General features: G+C 51.7%; 1 protein-coding gene across 2 annotated transcripts in view; it reads right to left on the reverse strand.

Moving 5' to 3' along the window:
• Positions 1-16,268, reverse strand: part of ST14 (ST14 transmembrane serine protease matriptase) — a 41,317-nt gene extending 25,049 nt beyond the window's left edge. Inside the window, exon 1 of one of the 2 annotated variants that reach the window (XM_037038202.1) lies at positions 15,998-16,268. In XM_037038202.1, the coding sequence (XP_036894097.1) occupies positions 15,998-16,078 (81 nt within the window). In that variant the 5' untranslated portion in view covers positions 16,079-16,268. Of the gene's footprint in view, positions 1-5,866; positions 5,970-15,997 lie in introns of those variants that run through there. The other variant, XM_037038203.1, reaches the window with a different exon arrangement.
• Positions 16,269-24,248: the final 7,980 nt, after the last annotated feature.

Here is a 24,248-nt window from a genome sequence, read left to right on the forward strand (position 1 = left end):
TGAGGGCTGGGTGGACAAAGGGGGGGGATGAGGACAACTATAATAGTGTCAGCAATATAAATCAATACGTAGAAATTTTTTAAAATCAAAAACTAGGCTTTAAAGCTAGACTCTCTGAACAGACTGCATATATGTATTGAAGAAATACAAGAAAATTATTGTTTATTAGGTTTATTTTCAACTGACAGAGTAATTTCCCAACTAGTTCCCTACCTGACCCTCCCTAAAGCCCTGGACCCTGGGGGAGAGGCAGCGGGGGACGTGGGGGCGGGGGGGAGGGCTGGTCAGTGGCCACAGACGAGGCAGGAGAAAGTGCGATGCAGCAAGAGCACACGGCCAGTCCCCCTTCTGTCCTGGTTGCAGTCCCAGCTGCTGCCTCCCGGAGCGGTGGGCTCCCAGAACTCAAGAAGCAAGTATTCAGGGGGAAAAGAAAACAAGCTCCTTGGGAAGGGGCGGTGGACGACAGCTTGGGTGGTGCCCACGCCCCCAGGGGCCACCGGGCCGGCCTTGGAGCCAGGCCAGCAGCAGTGGGGCAGAGGCGCCGGCAGGGCCTGGGCCGTTCATGGGCAGTTCCTGCAGAGTGAAGGCTGGGCTCCACTCGCCTGAAATGCTGTTTAATCAGTAACTAGGCTGTTTCTGTTTATAGCCCTGCTCTCAGCTCCATTTTTAGGCTTATTGCAGATTGTGTTGTCCAACTCAGGCATTTTTGTGATAAGGAAACTGAGGCCGAGAGGGAGTGGCTCGTACAAAGTCCCAAAGGCAGTGAGGTCAGCCAGGGCGAGAGCCACACCCTCCACCCTCCGGGTCCTTCCACCCCTGGGTGGTGCAGGTGCTCTCGCATGGAGGGGGAGAGGGAGCCCCCACCCATTCAGCTGATCTACACACCTAACCATCCCTCCCCACCTAACAATCTCTCTACATGCCACAGAGCCAATGGGACAGAAAGTACACCAGTGCCCACTTTTGCCTCTCCCTCCCTTTCGTAGAAGGAAACACGTTTGCAGGTGCCCACACAAAACCCAGTGCTGGGAAGCCAGGTGACTGTCAACTCAAACAGACACAGAGGCTGAGAGAGAGAGAATGATTACAGAGCCCTCCTGGCCAACTCTCACCAGCCAGCCAGAGCCCCCAGACGCTCAGCATGGCACAGACAAGACAACGAGGAATGGCTTCCTGGAGGACTGGTGGGCACAAAGAGCTTGGGGTGCCTGCAGAGTGGAGATCCGGGGGGGTGAAGGGAGAGAACCCGAGGGGCAGGGCGCAGGGTCAGGTGGTCACCGTGGCAAGCCAAACCCAGGAGGACACAGAGGCCTGGGACAGTGTCACATTTTCTTTTTTTTTTAAGATTTTATTTATTTATCTTTAAAGGGGAAGGGAAGAAGAGAAGGAGAGAAATATCAATGTGTGGTTGCCTCTCGTGAGTCCCCCGCTGGGAACTGGCCTGCAACCCAGGCATGTGCCCTGACTGGGAATCGAACCGCGATCATGTGGTTCGCAGGCCCAAGCTCAATGCACTGAGCTACACCAGCCAGGGCAGTGTCACATTTTCTACTGAGTTAAACACACTAGTGCGAGTGACACATATCCTCCACAAGGCCATGGGTTGTCCTAAAAAACTGATTTACAAAAGCTATTTGATGATGTAAGAAAGACCCTTGCACTCACTGACGCCGTTCTGAAATAAACTCACCAGGGTGGAAAACTAAAAACTGAGCAAACAAAATTCTGTGTCCAAGTCAACCAAAGAATTCTCTCACTTGAGGGGAGCCTTCTCTGGACCCCCAAGTACACGCTAAAACACCAGGCACCAGCTCCAAACTCTCCAGGGCCCACCCTCCGGCTGGCTCTTGGGACCAGCAAATCCAAAGCCAGACCAGTCATTGGTGGTTCGGAGTGTGGTCCTAACTAGAGAGAAGGAACTGGTGAGTGTTGGCATGTTTAAGTGGCAAAAGTAACACTAACTATCCAAAAATCCACGCAAGATTCCAATCAAAGCAGATGAGGAAAAAGTAAATCTTTGTGCCACACTGTTTGTTTCTTTTTAAGATGGTCATTTATTTGACTAAGGTTGGGTGGGACCTGCTGGGAAGGGGAAGGAATCCGCAAATAGAAAGTTACTCAGAGTCCTGGGAGGTGCCATGAAAGACCCATCACCTGGCAGCTGATTACCTACTTCTACTGCTGAAGATGGAGGTCAAGGGGAGGTCAAGGGGCACTGTCCTGCCAATGGCTGGAGACAAAGGTGTGTCGCTCAGACCCGAGACTAGAATAAGGGTGGCTGGCTTCATGCGCCATTGCCAAGTGCGCCATTGCCAAGTCCGCCGTTGATGTGGGACAGGTGCTGTTCACTTACACGTTGGGTGACTCAGTATACTCGCCACCAGGCAGGACAGATTTCAATTCGCTGATGTCATCACTGTCACTACGGTCATTAGAGCCATAAAATCTCCCTGAGATTATTCAAGCAAGGAAGAACAGCCTGAGCCTGTGCGATGATTTTCCAAGGAGAGAAGGTGCTCCTGTGGCGCTGGAGGATGCACGCCTTCCTTTAACAAGGAGGAAGACAAAGCCAGCGTGCGCAGAACTATGGCCACTCCCTGCTGCTGCCAGTTCGTGTCAGATCCCGGCCAGAGTCCCCAGAAACACAGCGTGGCTCAAGGCCACCCACGACGACAATGCAAAAATGAATTCCAGCCCTGGCCAAGTGGCTCAGGTGGTTGGAGCATCGTCTGGTTCACCACGGGGCTGTGGGTTTGATCCCCAGTCAGGTATATACAGGAGCCAACTGATCGATGTTTCTCTCACACTCATATCTCTCTCCACCCCCCCACCTCGCCCCTCGGAAAATCAGTAAATATACATATTCTCATGTGAGGATTTATTTATTTTTTTAATATATTTTATTGATTATACCATTACAGTTGTTCCATTCCCCCCCTTCTTTCCCTTCCACCCGCACACTCCCTCCCCCACCCTTCTCCCCCCCTTAGTTTATAACCATGTGTCTCAAGTTCTTTAGGTTCTATATTTCCCCCACTATTCTCACCCTCCCCCCTATTTTCTACCTACCATCTATGCTATTTTCTCTGCCTTCTCCCCCCTTCTCCTCCTCCCACCCCCCTGTTTCTAACCCTCCATGTGTTCTTCATTTCTATGGTTCCACTCCTGATCTAGCTGTCCTCTTGGTTTGCTTTTGTTTTAGGTGTGGTTGTTAATAACTGTGTGTTTGCTGTCCTTTCACTGTTCATATTTTTCATCTTCTTTTTCTTATATAAGTCCCTTTAGCATTTCATATAATAAGGGCTTGGTGATGATGAACTCCTTGAACTTGACCTTATCTGAGAAGCACTTTATCTGTCCTTCCATTCTAAATGAAAGTTTTGCTGGATAAAGCAATCTTGGCTGTAGGTCTTTGGATTTCATGACTTGGAATACTTCTTTCCAGCCCCTTCTTGCCTGTAAGGTCTCTTTTGAGAAATCCGCTGACAGTCTGATGGGTACTCCTTTGTAGGTGACTGTCCCCTTATCCCTTGCTGCTTCTAGGATTCTCTCCTTCATTTTGGTCTTGGCTAATGTAATTATGATGTGCCTTGGTGTGTTCCTTCTTGGGTCCAACTTCTTTGGGACTCTCTGAGCTTCCTGGATTTCCTGGAAGTCTATTTCCTTTGCCAGACTGGGGAAGTTCTCCTTTATTATTTGTTCAAATAAGTTTTCCACTTGTGGCTGTTTCCTTCCCCCTTCTGGTACCCCTATAATCCGGATGTTGGAACGTTTAAAGATGTCCTGGAGGTTCCTAAGCCTCTCCTCATTTTTTTGAATTCTCATTTCTTCATTCCTTTCTGGTGGGATGTTTTGTTCTTCCTTCTGGTCCATTCCATTGATTTGAGTCCCAGTTTCCTTTCCATCACTATTGGTTTCCTGTGCATCTCCCTTCATTTCAATTAGTCTAGCCTTCATATGTTTCTCTAATTTGTGACTGTACTCTACCAATTCTGTGAGCATCCTAATAAATAGAGTTTTAGATTGGGCTTCTGAGAGGCTGGCAATTTCTCGGTCACTTAGAGTTATTGGCTCTGGGACTTTGAATTCTTCTTCAGCCATCCTTTGGGCTATTTGTGCCTGTTAAGTAGCAGTATCGGAGCCCTAAAGTGTTCACTAGAACAGGGCAACTAAGTTGCTGGGTTGTGATGTTGTATGTGGGGGCGGGGTCAAAGAGGGACAATGGCTTCTCTCCAGCGCCCGCCGCCGCCGCCGCCGCCACCACCGCGACCCCCACCAGCACCGCAGCCACCACCGTCACCAGGGCCACCCGCCTTGCTCCTCGGCACGCGGGTGTGCCACCGCTGTCAGCCCTCCACCACTGGGTTTGCCCCCTGGGGCCTGTGTGGTCCGTCTCACTGCGCGAGAGTGTGCGACCTTGGCCAGTCTGTTCCGCACCCCGACTAGTTCTGGGCTGCCTGCGCTCCTAGATTTGCCCTGGCTGACCCAGCTCTGCTGCTGGCTCTGCCTCTTACCGTCCTCGTTGAACGGTTCGTAGCTGTCGGACTTCCGTATAATTCGGTTTTCTGGCTTCTGGATGTGTGGTAGTTCACCAAAACTTTTGTTATATCCAAACTTGGTTGTGGGAGAAGGCACAGTGTTTCCACCTATGCCTCCATCTTGGCGGAAGTCCTCTCTCATGTGAGGATTTAAAAAATGATTGTCAAAAACAAAATGCTCGGCCCTGGCTGGTGTAGCTCAATGGATTGAGCGCTGGCCTGCGAACCAGACGATCGCGGTTCGATTCCCAGTCAGGGCACATGCCTGGGTTGTAGTCCAGTTCCCTGCCGGCCAACTCCCAGCAGGGGATGCACAAAAGGCAACCACACATTGATGTTTCTCTCCCTCTCTCCTTCCCCTCTAAAGATAAATAAATAAATAAAATCTTAAAAAAAAACGCTCTACTTGTCATCCTAGGCGACACTGAGCACTGAAGACACGCAGAACACCGAGATGCCAGAGATGCGGCTGCAGGAAGGAGGGGCCCACTCTGCTCCAGTGCCTGCCCACACGGAGGAGAACTCAGGCAGCTGTGGGCCGAGAGCAGCCAGCCCACGGGCAGGTTCCCGAGAGCGCTACGTCCCCCGTCCCGTCACCACTGCAGCCCCGGCCCAGCAGAGTGACCAGCACGAGAAGGCACTTGGTTTCTTCACTACAGAACAACCACAGGGATAAATGGGAAGGGCAAAGGAGGCTCACATCAGAATCCTCCACCCACCCACCCACCAACCTGGGCCACTGATCTTACAAGAAGCCAGATTCTCAAGACCTAGAGGCTACGGTTCCCATGGATCGTACCCAGCATTTCCCAGACTCGTCTGGGCATGAAAAATAACAATAAAAGAGAAAGTAAAGGGAGCCCAGTGCTTGCTCAGCATCCGGGTTCCCAAGCCCCTCTCCATGGACATGCTGATACAGCAGGAGGAGCAGGGCCCAGCTTATTCTTAGGAACTTAGAGTTCCACAAACTCGGCCTTCATTTCCAATACGCTGCTGGCCCAGCTCGCCCACACAGTGTGACAAGCGCCAGCTAGGCCACATCACAGTTCCGGTCTGCTGGTTTCAGGCAACCACTTGGACGCAGCGCACCTGCAGCAGGCGGCCGGACTTGGCTTCCACGCCCTGGGACCCTCCCACAACAGGCGGTGAGCATCACCGAGAGTCTCCTAGGCAGCCCCCAGAGCGCCACAGGGTCACACACACCCAGCCGAGATCCGCTGGGTTGGTGATGGACTTCCTGAACCCTCTGCCTCTTGTTGCTCAACCCTCTCACCCTTGCCCTTTGAACCCGTCCTGTCCTCCCACCAGAAGAAGGAGCCCAGAATTACCTGAGATCTGTGACCCCAAGCCATCTAGGGGAACAGAGAGCCGGCACACAACTTACTGAGCTCCCAGTGAAGGAATAAAACAAAACTCTGCACACCTGGCCAGCGCAGGAAGAAAAGTCCCCAGGGGCTTGACTCAGCCAACCGCGGGCGCCTCATCGCCACAGAAACCCAGCGGCTGGCAGAGGGCCAGCCGGTCTGCAGGTCCAGCAGGTTCATGCCTGTGTCTCCTCCCCAACGCCCTGCACTGCTCAGGGCCCTGCCCACGCAGCCATGGTCCCAGCACCACACCCCCCCACAACAAGACCCCCAAAGGGGACAAACAACAGACTGGTTGGGGGGGCCCTGAATGCAAGTCTCGCTTTGGTGGGACTGGGGAGCGTGTGACAGACAAGAGGGGTCAGGCCTGGGAACTCCGACACCGGGGCAAACGCTGCTGTCTTTGTCCTCCCCTGTAAAAACTGGGTTAATAACCCCTTACAGCCCTCTAAGTACAGGTGCTATGAACAAATGAGCTGATTCACGCTAATGACAGGGCCTCCCTGTGATCCCCCTTTGATTTTGATTTCTCCACCTGCCTCCGTCCATCCATCTGCCCAAAGCCGGGCGGGGCCCATTCCCCTCCCTGGTCTGGTGGAGCAGCTGGAGTTTAAGTTAAAACACTAAAATCAACCAACCAAACAAACAAACAAACAAAAAAACCCTTAACAGCACAAGTCTACCTGGTGGCCTCAAACAGCAAGAGCAGACCTGGCAGGTCTTCCAGGAAGCCCCGGGGAGACACAGACTGAGGCCGGCCAGGCCCAGGCCCTCACCTTGCACCAGGAGGGCCTCCAGACTTCCGGTTCCCTTCCCTCTCCTGCACTGAGGGAGGCAGGGACCGAGCTGGGGGAGAGAGGGAAACCCTCAAAGCCTTCCTGGTGTCTTCCCACCCACCTGGACCCAGAGGCACTGTACCCAGCACAGCCAGCGAGTGTGCCTGACCATGCCTACGCCCTGGGTCTCAGTTTACACCTCAAGTTCCAGTCGTTCCAAAACGTTTCTTAAAACATTAAAACCTTATTTTAAGTGCAATTTTTTTGCAGCACCTCAAAATAAAAGAAACACACTGGTTGATGGAACAGCAAGTCCCTGTCCTTGAGACCCTGTCCCAGAAGAACAGGACAGGTTTCAAAACCTCTGAGTGAGACCATGCCCACCCTGGGAGCCTCAGGGCACAGTCCCCAAAGTCCACAGGTGACCCCAACTGTCACCAAGGGGCTCTCACAGCCACCATCTCGGACACAGCTCTGGGAGGGGGTGGAGGCCACAAGAAACATATTTTTGTGTTTCTTGGTGAGAGACATTAAGTGTTTTTAATGTTTATTATCTCTAATTCTTGCAACTATGTTTCATTTTCAGATGAGAAAATGGGTTAAAAGAAGGTGTCAAAGCCCCGGAAAATTAAGAAGGGGCAGGACTGAGTTCCAGACCCAGGCCTGTCTGGTGCAAAGCCAGTGCTCTTTTCAGGACACCTGCTGCTTCTCAGGGGACACCTACTGTCCCGCCCCCACCCCCCCCGGACACCGAAACTCGGAGACGAACCGCCTGCCTTAAAAAGTGAGCGGCAAAACTGCCTACGCTAACCCATGTCTTGCGCCCTAGGGGGCAGCACGCTGTGCCCAGAACCAGCAGGGATTTCCGCCCCTTCCACGCTGGCCCAGGGGTGCTGGCCACCCCACCACTCCCTGCTGCAGCCAGGAGGCCCCCAATCCTATATGAAACCTGCCTGCCCTCGAGAATGCAGCCCAAGGCCAAGCCCCTCCAGGAAACCTCAGGGACCCCCTCAATCCACAAGACTTCCTCCCTGGGACCTGTACCCGCCACTGGGCATGCACGATATCCCACTAACACAGAAGCAGGCAGGCCAGGCAGTCGAGGATGTCAGGGTGCCCCAGTTCTGCTTCTCTTCCTGTCCCCTCTGCCTTTGACATTGCCAGGGTTAGCACCTGACTGACTGATTAATTGACTGAAAGACTTCTCGCTCCACAGATAGACTTAGGTAGTGTACCCAGAGCAAGGTGCCAGGACCCAGGCAACTTCCCAAATTTGTGTCTGGTGCCAGAAGGGGACAGAGTCCTCAGTTGGCACCCCAGGTTCTGCCTGCAGCGCCCACCCCTGCCCCCAGCTACATTCAGCCCCATTCAAGTCTGGACTCGCCCCCCCAACCCCACCCCGCCTTAAAGTTAAAAGCTGCCCCCAGGACACATCTTGTGTAATTCCAACCAGAGAAATCATCCCAGCTCCAAGTTCACACACCCTCCCCGACCCCCACTGCACGCCCCCCACCCCCGCTGCCCTGCCCCTCACTGGTCTCTCTGATCCCACACAGTGGAGCCAGCCCTGTCCTTATTGGCCAGAGGCACCCTTCCTGCCCCAAACCTTCCCCCTTTTCTCCTGCGCCTGGTCAGCCTGCAGCGCCTCCACCAGGCAAGTGCCCCCAGACTCAGCAAGAGAAACGAGAAGTGAAGGCGGGGCCACGTGACTTCGCTTCTTTCTTCTCCTCTGAGCCCACATCTGATCCCACAGGCTGTGCTTTTTCCAATTATTGATATTTTGGTTGAGCTCATCGTAGAGCCACACGCGATTGTAAGACCAGACACCATGAGATCCCTCGGACACTTTGCCCAGTTCCTGCTAGTGCTAACGTTGTATAAAACGGTGTTATATGACAACATTAACACAGCCCCACACCTTACTCACACTTCCCACTTTCCCTGTATTCATTTGTGTGTAAGTACTGAGTTCCATCAGCTTTCGTCACAAATGTGCCTTCCTCACATCAGTGACATATTTATTCACCCATACGGTCAAGGTCACGGTTCTGACTCCTCCAGCTACCTGGGTGTGGGCATGCTCACCTCCTTCTGGCCCCCTCCCCACTAACCTATCCCCCAGTTCTAAAGCTATGGTTTCCAAAATTACCAAAATGAGTTATCCAGTATAAACTTTAGGGGCTGCTGGCCTTCTTCACTCAGCAAAACTCCCTGGGGCACGCACGATTAAAGTCACGGCAGGCATCGTGAGCTTGTCCTCTTTACTGACCTTTCTCACAGCTGTCCTGGGGAACCCAAGGGTCTGCAGACATTAGGGGGAAAGCCCCAAGCCCACCTGCCTCCAGGAATCGCCTCCCTTCCGACACACCTCCTCAGCCTCTCAGGTAGCTCTGGGCATGCTGGAGCTGCCAATCTGAGATGCTGTTTGGGAGAAAGGGCTGAATACACAAACAGGAAAGCACCACCCCCGCCCAGGGACCCGAGTCTAAAGTTACGGCCCATAGTCCCAGGGGTGGAAGTAACAGGATCTGGCCGGGAGAGAATGCAGAAATGTATCCTTGGGATCGGATTCTTAGAGCCCGACAGCATGTAGAACTCGTCCGCCTCCTGTCCTCCCACGGCCGTCCTTCGTGGGGGAAGGAGGGTTTCCAGCCAGAGCCAGCGTTACAAATCCCTCCTTCCCCACGAGTGGCCCACACAATGGCTTCTGCACACGAGCACTGCAGGGAGCCAGCCTCACTTCCGCAGCTGGGGGTGGGGGGTCACTCCTGAAATCCTCCAGCTGCGACAGGCGCGCTCTGAGTCTGCTCCTTCTCTGGCTGAACACACTCGCTTCAACCACTCAGAAGGCACAGTGTGTTCTAAGCCCGTGTCCACCTGGTTCGACCTCATGGCCCTGTAGTTAGCAATACTCCTACGATGACATGGGACCCAGGATTCAGCAGCTTAATCCAAGGGAGGCCTGACCCGCAGGGTCTAAACACCTCAGGTGCCCTCTCTGAGAAGCCCCTGAGCAGGGCCCCTCCCCCACCGTTTGTGAGAAGACTTCCTCCAGGTTTCCCTCGCTCCCCCATCACACCTCCACCCCAGTCTCACTCTCCAGGTAAACCCCCGGCTCCTTAAGCACTGGGGGGCGGAGGAAGCAGGGGTGGGGGATGCAGGAGGCTGTGTGTTTGCTCTACAATCTTACCATGGGTTAAGAGAGTGAAAAAATGGGTGACAAAGTAATTAATTACAACCATATCTTCAGCTGCAGATTCCATTTGGAAAGGGTCCTGTACTCAAAATGTTAATATCCAAATAAGTACATATTTGTATATGCACAGAAGACTTGTGAGACAACAAGGCAAACTATTTATAGAGGTTATGAAATCTGGAAGGATTTCAGAGGAATTTCACCTTCTACTTTGTGTATTTCTGTATTGCTTGACTTAAAAAGAAAAAAACAAACAACAAAAAAGCCCTTCCTAACTTTTGTAACAAGAAATAAAACAACTTCCTTCAGAAAACATGCATAGGCAAGACATAGTGAAATGCTTCTCTAGGGTACTTCCCCCCATTTTAAAATTCTATCTACTTGTCTGAGCCAAATGGGTGTCAACCCTCCACCCGGCACCTGCACTTGCCCTTCCCCAGCCTGGCTCACTTCCAGCTCACTTCAGCACAGGTGGGAGGTCACACTCCCATCACCGCAGCAGCGGGAGGAAGGTGGCTTCTGTTCCCGCTGTCAGCGTGCTGCGCTTACGCCTAACGTGGATGGACACTATTCTGCTTGGCAGCCTGTCCTGCAGGCTGTCCGCATCCTTCTGACTCAGAATTCAGTCATCCAAGGTATGGCCTTTCCCTCCCAGGAAGGTGTCATCCATCTATAAAGCCGATAAGCAAGTGCTCCGAGACCTCATCAGGTTGCTACTAAAGAAGAAATGTTGCAGAACCCGGGAAGGAGTCAGGAGCAGCCCAGAAGGACTTAGATCCATAAATGGACAACTTGGGCACAGCCCTTCGACCAGACAGAAACCTACCAGACCTCACTGTTCCCCAGCACCACCACCCTCCGCCCTCCGCTGCACCCAGCAGGCAGGAGGTGATAGAATGCCTTTTCCAGGACACAGGTTGTCATGTGCTTACCAACAAACTAGATAAAACATATGCACAGGGCAGGAAATGGGAAAGGGCATGAAAATGTATGCAACCTAGGAGTCACCGGTTCGAATCCTGGTCGAGGCATATGCCTGGGTTTCAGGTCAGTTCCCCAGGTGAGCATGTGAAAGGCAACCACACATCGATGTTTCTTTCCCTCTCTTCCCCTCTCTCTAAAAATAAATAAATAAAATACCTTTTAATACGTTTTCCATGATGACTTTTATGTATATGCATAATAAACAAAGGTACGTCTTGTTCAAAGCTTTGTTGAAATCACAGCTCCAGCCAGACTCCCGGTCGACCAGATGAGCAACTGCATCAAAGGGGAGACCAGACAGGTGGGGGCAAGAGGTGTTTGGTGGACCTGCACTGGCGCCTGGCACTCGCCACTGGTAACAACGTGTTCCGGGGTTTTGCTGGGAATGCACATCCATCACCAGGCGCTGCAGTGATAAGCAGGGGCTTTGGAGCCTCACAGATGTAGGTGTGAATTCTCGTTCTTCCTCTGCCTCTGGGCCATTACTCAAACCCTCTGAGCCTCCTATTCTGCTCTGTAAACCAGGCCTTTTCCCCCCACACACGGTTGCTGTGAGGATACAGATAATGAACCTATTTGCACACAGCCAGTGCTGGGTAGGACGACTGCCATTATATGACTGCCATCATATTCTCTGTGTCACCATCGTCGTCATGTCAGAGAGACAAAAGAGCCAAGATTTCAACCGGTAAGTCAACTGTCACAAGGACTCTAAGGATTCTGTTGCTAAGCCTGGTATAAATGAACAAATTGTGAAAATAGGAGATTCCAAGACAGAATTTGTAGTAGGGACCTGCTTCTGGGACCTGGCCCACAACCCAGGCACGTGCCCCGACTGGGAATCGAATCAGTGACCCTTTGGTTCGCAGGCAGGTGCTCAGTCGCTCGGTCCACTGAGCCACACCAGCCAGGGCTTGCTTCTAGAAAAGTTCTTAACAAATAAAAAAGGGCAACTATTGACCCCAGGCTCTGAGGGAACCCCACACGTGCCTCTCACTACTGCAGGGCAGGGTGAGAATTCTCTGGAAAGCCCAACAGTTCCCATTCTCATTCTCACACCATAAACGCTATTCTAATTTTGCTACGTCCCAGGCATGCATCTCAGAAACACCCCAAGAAGAGAAATCCAGTTTCTTACCGAAATCAAATCAATGTTTACCCTCAGTAATCCATCCCTTCCTGAGCCCACTGGGCTGACAGCCCTGTCTTGAGCTAGAGCAGTCCAAGTAAAAGACAGCCAAGTCAGACTCCCTGGGTTCAAATCCCACTCCCACTGTCTTGCTCTGTGACCTTAGGCAAGCCTCTCTGTGCTCCGTTTTCCTCACCTACAAAAGGATGATGACTATAATAATACTAAGAGGCACAATACATAATATATGCTCAGTAAACGCTGGTGATAATTGTTAGTTCTCTAAATGCTCCAGGAGCAAGTGCACAGTGTCAGAAGCAATGTCGCTGGGCCCCGGGCGCCTTGGGGGCTCCGTCACACTCTCTCTCCTGTTCTAAGAACAGACTTTCCCTCTTAGGAACAACAGAAGCCCCAAACCTGGACAGAACCACAAGCCAAAAAAGGAACTGACACCAGCAGAATTCTGGGACCACATCAGCCACAGGCCACAGTGTAGGCAGTCACATGCCCGCCCCTGGAGCAGAGCGAGAGGACACAGCTCTGCCACCAACAAGCCTGTTCCAGGCAGCGCCACCTCAGCGGAGTTCCACAGGCAGGAGGTGGTTTTCAGGTGACAGCTGTCTTCTCCTGCGCCTCAGTGTTCCCACCTCCTGAATGAGCGCCATGAACGTCCAGGCCTTCCCAGAACCACAGTGGACAGAAGGCCCCGGGAGAAGGCACCTTCTTTGTCCATTTGCGGCGCCTGAAGGTGAGTCCCCACCTCAGTGTTCTCCACCTAAGGAACACTCTGGGTACCCCACAGCTGACCACCTACCCTGCTCTTCCTCACCCCTGCACACACCTTCCAGCACATGAGCCTTTGGAGAGCCTTAAAGAAGGAAGACTTTAAGAGCTTTATTTTTTAAGGTCGGGGTGGGAGGGGAATAAGGAGAAAGGGACGAGTAGCCGGTTGTTACATCCATGGTCTCGGCACTTTTCTTTTCAGAGAGGATCATTTTCACAGTAGCTGAGTGAAGGGGGGGGAGTGAATATTGGAACCATAACAGGAGGGTCTCGGTCGCTGGAATTTGTTCGCTGCTCAGAGAGACTCCTTGTGTCCAGCGGGGCCATGTCAGCGCCCCACAGACAGCCTGGCTGCGAGCCTCTTCCCAGGCATCCATCCTACTAACACGACATTCTAACTGCTTGTCTCGAGTCCTTTTTCAACTCAGAAACTCAAACTGTGGTTTACACTCCACGCTGCAGTTCACGCATGGCTTTCATGTAAAGTGTGCCTTTTAATCCTTGCCACAAACCTGCAACGTATACGTCATCCCGCTTCATTGTCACGGATACTGAGGCTCTCAGGGATTGGGTAACATCTCTGAGATCACCCGGCAGGAAAGCGGCGGCGCCGGGTCTTGCCTCCACATTGCTCACGCCTGCCGCCACACCGCAGATGGCCGCTGGTCCCAATTCACCCACTCTGACCCCTCCAGCCTGAAGGCAGAGACCGGGGGCCTGGTTTCTCTCCCAGGGCTGTTGCCCTGTTCCTGGCGCATTCTCAGTGGGGGGTACCTGATGTCTGTTCTGTGGGTGAGTGAATGTGTGACCCTTCTCATGACTCTGAAAAGCCAGAGCTGTCTGGCCTAGCACCACCCCCATCTGCTTCCCAACGCTGATTTCCAGGGGCCTAGGGCACACCGAGCCTTACGTGGGCCGGTCATGACTTTGGAGGAAACTGATGGATGCCAAAGCAGCTTTAGGGTCAGCATCAGATAATCAGCATAGGCCAGGGCACTCAGTGAGGCAGGCTTCCCAGTTCTTGCTAACAGCTATAACTCTGGGCATCTGTGCACCTGCTCTCCTGTGGGCAGGGCTCACACAACCCCTCCACCCTCATGCGGTGGGTCCCCAGGGATCCAGAGGCAGTGGGGAGCTCAGAGGGAAACAGGTGAGGGTGGGGCAGGGGCTGGAGTCATCAACCTTGGGAAGGACCTTTCCCAGAAGCCACAGTGCCCTGTGGGGGCTGGCATGACCCAGCTAGGCACTGAGGACGCAGAGGACAAACCCATGGGAGGTACCCACCTCCTGGGCAGGAAACAAGTTAAGGCAGAGTCTGCAGACCCTGACTGTGAATTTTATCAGATGGTCCAGGAAGGGAGATGGCTGGGAGGGCATGGGGCAGGAGGGAGAGTGAAGACTTCCTGGAGAAATGGAAATGAGCTTTGGGCAGAGAGGGCCACTTCCTGCAGGAAGTGTCCTCTCTGTTTTACACACGCCTTTGAGCATGGCTCTCGGGGCTGTAAATTCCTTAAGGAAAGCAACCATACCTTACTTGCCTTTAAGAGTCCTCTCGGAACAGTGCCTGGCACAGAACGAGGCACGCAATTGGTTCAGTGGATTGGGCAGGGGAACAGACAGAGGGACCCTGTGCAGGAAAACCGCACCATCGGAAGTAGAGGGAAGACCACAGGCGGGTGGAGGACATGTGAGCTTCACAGAACATGAGACAAGGAGCAGGGGGCCAAGGAAAGCAAGGACAGCGGTCACAGCAGTCAGTGGGCCCTTGGAGCTCCAGGCAGAATGTGGAGCGGAGCCCCAGGACTGGCCCCTGTTGGAGGGCAGGAGCAGGGAGACGGTGAGATGATTCAGAGGAGACTCCAAGAAGACCCTGCTCTCAGAAAAGGAAGTCCCAGAAAAGGAAGTCACAATAAAAAAAAAACCGCCCTGAACTAACAAATGCCAAACCACAGGTCCTCTCTGAGGCCGGGGTCCAGAGCCCCAGTGGGGAGTTGGCAAGGCTTCACAAACAGGGTGAATACAGAAAGGAAAATAGAGGCATCCATCCAGGAGAGGGTGTCTCAAGCAGGTGGAGGTGCAGTAGAAGCAACTCCTCGGGTCAGGGAGAGAAAAGTGGGCCGATGTGCCACTTGGAGAAAAGGAAGTAATTTTAGAGAGCTCTAAAACTGGACCCGCACAGGAGTCCTGGCCACAGTGTGGGGCAGAGAGGGTGACCGGGACCCAGGAACACGGGCCGCAGTTCCACCCGTGCGTTGCAGAGCAAAGCTCCCTCCCAGAGCAGCCCCTGCCGTCAGTGTCCACTCGGGGCGGCCCTCGCCTGGCCCTCCAGGAAACCTGGGGACCCGCTGGGCAGACAGGCGGAGGCCTGGCGGCCAGTCCTGCCAGAGCACTGCCACCTAGGTGTGTCCTTGGATAAGGTAACTGACAACCTGTCCCCAGCTCTGCCTGAACGTAATGTCTTTGCGATCTCTCAGGTCCCTCGTTGTTCTTCCTGCCAAACAAGGGCTCCCGGCTTCAGTGTCTAAAACGCTCAAGACACACGTTACCACATCCCTTCCTATACAGTCACCTTCCCCAAAAGCTGCGTCCTCTCTCCGAGAGGCCCAGCCAAGCCCCACCCTGGAGTCCTTAGCTCCGCGCTCCAGGGCAACCAGAAGCTCTAGTCTCCCGGGCGCCCCCTGCAAAGGGCCCAAAGTGCCTCTGACTGGTAAGGAAAAAACAAATTCCTAAGAGGACACGAAGACTATACTACGACTCTAAAGTCCCCTGGAAACCTCCCTTTTCCCGCCCAAATCACTCACTCCAAGCCTCCGCCCCCGGCTCCTTCTGGAGGTACTTGGGTAGCGCAGAGTCCACAAAGGGAGCAAGACGGCCCCTTTTTTAGTTGGAGATTCGGCTTGTCCAAAGACCCGAGCATTCCCGCCTCGCCAGCGCGCAGCACCACAGGTATCAAAGGTCCTGAGGCCAGGCACCCACCAAACAGGAAATTCCACCTGCCGGGCCAGCGCCCCGGCCACCAAAGGGCAGTGGAGCGGTCCCTCGGCCGAGACAAAGCGCAGAGAACAGAGCACCGGGGGCCGGGGCGCCTGCTCGGACCGATCAGCTCCCGGCCGCACTCCAGACTCCCCACCCCGACGGCGCCTACAAAGCCCGGCCTGGGCCCCTCGCCCGCGGGCGGTCAGGGCTGCAGCGTCCTGGCTACCCCTCCGCCGCGCACGCTCGCTCACCTCCAGCCGCGAGTTGTACTTGAGTCCCGCGCGGAGGTCCTTGGAGCCCCCTCCGCCCTTGCGGCCCTGATTGCTCTTCATGGTCCGGGTGGCCGGTCGCGGGTCTCAGAGGCGTGGTCCGCGCCAGTGGCCCGCTCCCATCGCCACTGGGTCAAGGGGTCACGGGGGAGCAGCGTGCGAGGTCGGCACAGGGGACGCAGGTGGCAGGTCTCGGTGAGACTAGGTCACCAGCCCAGCGCCGGCCGCCGGCAGAGTGGCTCTCGCCCTCGCTCTTCCTGCCCCGCGCAGGTAGTTTCAGGGTGTGGCCTCCCGGGCCCGCCCCGCGGTCGCTCTCGCTGCGGCCGCCCTCGCCTGCACCTTTCCCAGAACTGCCGCCCCTTCGCGGGCTCCCGCCTCCCCCAGAACCTCCGGGGAACCGCCTCCCCTCCTGTAAAGGGGAAAATAAGGTCGCCGGCCTGAAGGTGATGGAGAAGTAAGACATGGGGACTCAACTGGTGGTGGCCTTTAGTGATAAGTAAGTTACAGTAAGTGCCTACGGAGGGCGTCAACAGAAGGCACCTGCGTGCTTGCCTTCCCTCTGGGAGAGGGGCCTTGTCCCTCTCCGCTGGAAAACACCCCTTCCGCCGCGGCCGCCGCCTTGATGCCCGCCATGGTTTCTCTCCTTCCCTCTTGCAACTTCAGCCTCCACTGGTCTGTGTGACTAGGTCTCAATTACAACCCCTCCAAACCCAAACAAAAACCGCACTGCCCCTGGGCTTAGCCTCCCCTGTGGCCACTAGCTGCCTCTCTCTCGTCGCTGGAGGCTCTTGCTGGCCTGCTTCCAGTTCACCCTGGGTAGGCCACCAGAGTCCTGAGTTGCCCAATCAAACGCCCTCTTATCTGTTCCCAGCATCTTTCACATCTGCAGCATCGGACACGGACTGACGCCATCTTCAGATGCCCACCTGCCCTGGATTCTGGTCCTACTTTCTGGCCCCTAAATGTCATGGTTTCCAGGGTTCTCTCTTCGGCCGTCTCCCTATTTCTTTCCACTCTCCTGGCCTCTCAGTTTATGGCTTCAAATAGGTAAATTTGTATTCTGAGCGATGACATTGTGAAGCAGTTCCAATTGTGCATTAACATTGCCTGGGATTCCCTGACCCACTGTGGCTCAGTTGACTGGGTATTGCCTGCAAAGCAAAAGGTGGCTGGTTCTGTCCCTGGTCAATTCAATCCATGTTTCTCACATCACTACTTTCTTTCCCACTACTTTCTTTCCCACTCTTTCTCCTTCCCTTCCCCATTCTAAATAAATAAATAGATAGATAAATAAATAAGTAAATCCTAAAAAAAAAAAAAACCCACCAATTTCCCAGAGAACGTCTCCATTTGTGTTCTACTGCTATTACACAGCCAACAAACATTAGTGAGCACAAACTATATGCTAAGCATTCTTCTAAATGCTGGGAAACGAGGGTAAATAAAATTAAAATCTCTGCTTTGCAATCCACAAGCCCCAGGCTTCCTTTCCAGACTTGCCCATCTCCACCTTTTTCTCCAGTTATAACTATCATTCTCATAGGCTCAAAACCGGGGACTCAGCCCTGGCTGGGTAGCTCGGGTATTTAGAGCATCATCCTAATACACCAAGGTCGTGGGTGGGAATCAACCAGCAAGCCTTGGCTGGTGTGGCTCAGTGGATTGAGTGTCAGCCTGCAAACCAAAAGATCGCTGGTTTGATTCCCAGTCAGGGCACATGCCTGGATTGCTGGCCGGGTGCCCAGTTGGGGGTGTGCAAGAGGCAACTAATTGATGTATCTCTCGCACACTGATGTTTCTCTCCTTCTTTCTCCCTCCCTTCCCCTCTCTTTAAAAATAAACAAAATCTTTTTTAAAATAAAAGAGCAAATGAATGCATAAATAAGTGGAACAACAAATCTCCCTTTCTCCCTTCTTCTTGCTCTAAAATAATCAATTAGTCCTGGCTGGTATAGCGCAGTGGATTGAGCATGGGCCTGCGAACCAGAGGATCGTGGTTCGATTCCCTGTCAGGCCACATGCTTGGGTTGGAGGCCACTTCCCGGCAGGGGACACATGATACATTGTGTGTCCTCGGCAGAGGCAACCATACATTGATATTTCTCTCCCTTTCTCCTTCCCTTCCCCTCTAAAGATAAATAAATAAAATATTTTAAAAAATAAAATAAAATAAAATAATCAATTTAAAAAAGAAAAATCCTTGGAATCATCTTTGACTCTCCACCTTCCCCTTACATCTTTTGTTTTTAAATATTTTATTTATTTCTAGAGAGACAAGGAGGGAGGGAGAAAGGGAAAGAAACAACAATGTGTGACAAACATGCCCACAACTCAGGCGTGTGCCCCAACAGGGTCCCCTCAGTTTGCAAGCCAGCATCCAATCCACTGAGCCACACCAGCCAGGGCTGCCCCTTACATCTTTTTTTTTTTTTTTTTAGATTTTATTTATTTATCTTTAGAGGGGAAGGGAAGGAGAGAGGGAGAGAAACATCAATGTATGGTACATCTTTTTTTGTTTTTAATTTATTTATTTAGAGGGGGAGAGTGAGAAGGGGAGAGAGAGAAATCAATTTGTTGTTCCGCTTATTTATCCATTCATTGGTTGATTCTTGAATGTGTCCTGATTGGGAATCAAACCCTCAACCTTGGCCTATCAGGATGATGCCCTAACCAACAGAGCCACCTGGCAAGGGCCCCCCCTTACATTTTATATCCAATCAGTCTCAAAGCTGGTCAAGTCTTTCTCTCAAGTAGCTGATACGTAGAGTCCATTCTTTCCTCCCCATTTGGAAGACCCCTATTTACACCCTCATCACCCTTTGCCTAGATTTGCATAAGAAACAAATGGATGTCCTACCTCCAGTTTTCCTCCCTCCCTGCGATCTCTTCTATATACAGCAATCAGCTTCATCTTTCTCAGCAAACAGCTTTTAAAGATTTTGTTTACTTTTAGAGAAAGGACAAGGGAGGGAGAGAAACATCAGTTTCCAAGAGAGAGATACATTGATCGGTTGCCTCTCATGTGCCCCCTACTGGGGACCCAGCCTGCGACCCAGGCCTATGCCTTGACTGGGAATCGAACCACTGACCCCTCAGTTTGCAGGCCCATGTTCAATCCACTGAGCCACACCAGCCAGGGCAACCACAGCTTCTTTAAAACCTTCAGTGTCTCCCGAGTTAAATCCACCCTTCTTAGCATGGCTTTCCCACAGCCACCAGCCTTACTCTGCAGCCTTGCTTCCCAGCCCATGCGCCTCTCCTAAGGCCTCTCACTCACGGGGAAGCCCTCCTCCTTCATGCTCATCTCTGTGTAGTGACAAAAGTCGCCTGGTAGTCATTAGGGGTGTCACTGGGAGTTTCTAGCCGTCTACTTTCTGGGCACAGGCTAGAGTTGCACTCCCTCTCCTCCAAGAGATAAGAGACGATGCTCTAGGGGCCTGGAGATGCTGGGAGACCCCCCTCCTTCCGCAGAAGCACAGTTTTTAGTGCCAGGAGTGCTGTCTCATTTAAGCTGCCTCAGACCCGGCCACCTTAGTAAATGGCTTCACCACACATTGAGTCATCAATCCTAAAGACATCACTGGCTGTTCTTATCCCACCCACACACACCGACAAACCAACCATCACCTCTGTCAGCTCTATCTCCAGAATACATTTGGGGTCTATCTACCTGTCTTCCATGCCAGCCGGTCTCCCTTTTCCCTTTTCCAAGGCCATTTCCCCTGGGACTGCACATGGCCGCGGGAAAACCCTGCCTCCTTCCAATGCAGCCACCATGGAAGATGCGCGGGTGCACCACCCCCTCTCCAAACAGAGCTCCTGAAGGCAAGGATTCCCAGTTCATACTCAGTGTTTGTTGAATTATTAAAAGAATAAATGAGCTCTGGTCGGTGTGGTTCAGTGCACTGAGTGCTGGCCTGTGAACCAGAAGGCCACCAATTCGATTCCCAGTGCAGGCACGTGCCTGGGTTGTGAACCAGGTCCCCAGCTGGGGGCGTGTGAGAGGCAACTGATTGATGTCTCTCTCACACATTGATATTTCTCTCCCTCTCTCTAAAAGCAAATAAATAAATAAATAAATAGATAGATAGATAGATAAAACCTTTAGAGAAAAAATAAATGAAAACATAAAGCAAATGTTTTCTGGTTTTCCATTAGCACTTAAAAACTTGCTAGTGTTAAATGTAACAGAAATATTAAAAAATAGGTTAAAACAGATATACAACTTACTGGATTATCCGAAGGCAACCTTCCTGTCACGGCCACTCATGAGACAGAACCCGGCCAACCCCCACCCTTCACACGTCTGTCCCCAGGCAGCCCCACTCTGCCTACTAGAAGCAGGCACTGCGCTGGCTTCCGCAGAGATTACCTCCTCGTGTGTGTTGGTTTTCTCTATGATTTCTTATCCAGTCCTGAGTCTCTACGCACTGCGGTTTATCTTTGACCTGCTTTTTGGTTGGTTTATATATATCTTTCAGGCCCTGGCCAGTGTGGCTCAGTTGGTTGGAGTGTTGTGCTGTGGACCAAAGGGTTGTGGGTTTGAGTCCCAGTCAGGGCATATGCCAAGTTGAAAGTTTGATCTCTTGTTGGGGCGCATGCAGGAGGTCAGCTGATCGATGTTTCTCTCTCTCAAAAAGAAAGCAATGGGGGAAAAATGCCCCCAGGAGAGGAAATAAATAAATAGATCTTTTAGGTCACTTTTTAAAAAAATTTTTTTAAAGATTTTATTTATTTATCTTTAGAGGGGAAGGGAAGGAGAGGAGAGAACTATCAATGTATGGTTGCCTCTCGTGAGTCCCCTGCTGGGAACTGGCCTGCAACCCAGGCATGTGCCCTGACTGGGAATCGAACCGCGATCATGTGGTTCACAGGCCCATGCTCAATCCACTGAGCTACACCAGCCTGGGCCTTTTAGGTCACTTTTAATCCACAGGTTTCCCACTTCATCTTTTTTTTCCCCAATTTACTTACTGAAGAAATCAGATCACTTTTGTCTGTAGACTGCCCACTGCCAGGAATTCACCATGCTCTCCAAGCGCAGTCTGTATGAGCTCCCCATGGTCCCAAGAATTATACGGTGGTACCTATCTCCAGGTTTGATAGGGTGAAGGGCGTGTTTCCGGAGGGGCGATTACTTTGTAGATGGCAGAGTGGTTTTCAGCACGGGGCGCAGGTCTGAGGGCCCCAGGCTGTCTCACTGCTCTGTGCTCAGACTCCTGTTCCAGCAGGAAGTGAGCACAACCACTCAGCTCACCACCCCTGGTTTATTTGCCTGCCGGAGTCCTGCAGAGAAAGTCCTCACTGGTGTGGCGACCCAGCTGTGATGTCTACACAGGAAGGGGACAAGAAAGGCCTGAGTCTTTCTCCTTATTTAGCAGTTTTCAAAATAGTGCATTCCCGTAACACCTTCCAGAGGGACTGATTGGTTTTTGCTTATTTTTGTGTCCTTATGAACTCTTGCAAGGTTGACACGTTGGGGTCCACTGCCATTTTTATGTGTCCCCTTTGACCAGTGGGAGCCTCCTCCAGTCGGCTCTGAGCCCCCCTGACCCAACCCCACTCACCTGCAATGATTTCGGTGCTCTCTGGTAGGATGAGCCAGGTGGTCCTGTGTTTCCTGCGCAGACCTGCAGTTAGCCCTGCTTCAGGACCCCTACGGAATGTTAGTGAAAAATGGTGTCTCGAGACAGTCTTCTGGGCACAGGGGTGCTCACTACTGAGCTGGCCATTGTTTCCGGGGCTTTGGGGGGACAAATAGACATTTTTTTAAAAAAAGATTTTATTTTTTGAGAGAGGGGAAGGGAGAAAGAGAGGGAGCGAAACATCAATGTGTAGTTTCCTCTCACACATCCCCTACTGGGATCCTGGCCCACAACCCAGGCATGTGCCCCAAGTGGGAATCGAACCAGCGATCCTTTGGTTCGAAGGCCTATGCTCAATCCATTGAGCTGTACCAGCTGGGGCTAGACATCTCTAAGAGATGAAATACCCCAGTTCGTATTGATACTCCCAATTCAAATGCTGACTGAACCTATTCTATTTTGTCTGTATTTACTTTTCCCCACACTGAGAGTCCTTGTTCTCACATCATGTTTTTTTAGCCCTGTCCCCTTTATTCAATGACAGTAACAGGTACAACTTCCTCATTAGAGTTCAGTGAATTCGCTTATAGTGGCATTTTTGTCAACTTGCCAGCTCAAAAACAACAGGATACTCTAATTTGAGGAAAGACAAAAAGGGAAATTATTTTCTTAGGAAGTTCACAGAATCTCTGGGAGGACCAGAAGGCAAAAGGGGAGGAGACTTGGCCAGGAAGAAGGCCAACGGCACCAACCACAATGCTGCTCCCGAAGCTCTGCCCCCTCAAGTCCCAGGGAGACAGACATCCTATAGCTCATCCCAGTGAGGCTCACTGGGCACCAGCAACGATACTACCTCTGCTGGCTGAAAACAGCAGGCCTCCAGCCAGAGTGCCCTGAGTCCTTTGTTCCCTCGAGTCTTCTGTGAGTGCATCTCATTAACCTACTCAGCCTGCTCAGAAGTTCTGGTTCTTGCCTTGGATAGGCGGAATTTACAATGTGAAAATCCTCCAAATATAGTTAAGCTGTTCAAAACAGTCTGGTGTCCATCAGCTGGGCAGACGCAGATGCTCTGAGCTGGTAGCCTGGGAGTATCCTTGGAGTCTTTCAGGAAATGCATTTTATTACCCTGAGCTACTTGTCCGTCTCATCAGCATCATTGAAAAATTTCCCTTTCTCTGGCCTCCCTGGCCCATCCACGTCATCAGCACCTCCCAGTTCATCCCTTCTCCCATCTGATACGTGTCGCTATACCCAGCCCACTCGCTGGTCCAGGATGCTGACCAGCCAGCCCACTCGCTGGCCCATGGGGCCTACAGGGGCTTCTTAAAAAACAAAGGACGCTGACTTATTTGCTTATATTCTGAGCACAATACTCAAGTGCTAGTCAAAGGAACTTAAGTTTTAAGCAAATAATGTAAATATGTTTGTGTGGATTTCAAAGATTCTTGCAAAGTGTCACCTTCACTATGACCAAAGACAATACTAATACTGCAAGCATGGGACAGGAGTGACCAAGACTGACATTTCTACTCCTGGTAGTTTTCAACATCCACATCATCAAATTAAAACAATTATCATCCAGTAAGTTGGTAAAAAAGGTTTTAAGTTAGCAAGACCACGAACTTACATTTACTGCCAATAATGATGTTCCTTCCCCTAGTGTATGTTGGGTCTCGAGGTGTTAATGAATTAGTATGACTTATTTAATGAGACCTGAAAAATAAGTGTCAAGTGCATGAAGACAAGCCACTACAATTTTTTCAGTGCTTAATGTCATGCAATACTCAGTTTACTAATTTACATTTCATTAAGGAATGATAATGTACAGCTTGGGGTTTCTTAATTACAAAAGCCACCAGCAAAACCTCATAAACCATCATAGAATCACTTTTTCCTGCCACAGTACAAATGGCTGAAACAATACACAGATTTGATTTGACGAACCTGACGAACCTAACGAAAACAGTGTTATTGGAAGGGTCAGATGAAAGTACAGGTATTTCTATCATTGATCCCTGAGGAAAAAAGGTACCTACCAGTAAGGGCTCCTGGTTCCTGAGCTCAAATTTAGAGCCTAGGAGCCGCTGCTAAACAGGGACATCTCCTGCTTTCTAAACCAACCCTTATAAAGGAGTTCCTACAGTCATATTTCAACCAATAGGACTGTCTTTCCCCCTCCAATCAGAGCTGTGCAGCTCTATCCCCATTAGCATCTTCACCAACTGATCAGAGAGGCTCCACTCAATCAGGACAGTGCCTTTGAACCAATCAAACTGAGGATTTGGAGTCCTCATCTCCACGAGGACAGGCCAATCGGGGAACAGGGTGGTGACAGTACCTGAGCAGAGCAGAGCTGTCTGGCTAGAGGGGCCTTGTCCTAGGACCACCTCACAGCCACGCTGCATCACAAACGAACTGTGCACTGAGTTTCCGTCTTCGCCACATCTCAAAATTTGGATTCCTTTAGCAGTGAGTTGGTGTCAACGACTTCTGGTTGACACTATTAGAGCCCAATTTATGGTCTAGTATTTGCCAATTTTATTCACCATGAAGTACGCAAATATTTTTTTGTGAGCCCTATGTAGTGGGAAGGTGTGTTTTCAAGTTAAAAATACCTGATGTTAACCGAGCACTTGCTCTGCGCTCGG

This window comes from Sturnira hondurensis, unplaced genomic scaffold (assembly GCF_014824575.4).
Source record: "Sturnira hondurensis isolate 20B ecotype Veracruz unplaced genomic scaffold, ASM1482457v3 Scaffold0024152, whole genome shotgun sequence".
NCBI classification, from domain to species: domain Eukaryota; kingdom Metazoa; phylum Chordata; class Mammalia; order Chiroptera; family Phyllostomidae; genus Sturnira; species Sturnira hondurensis.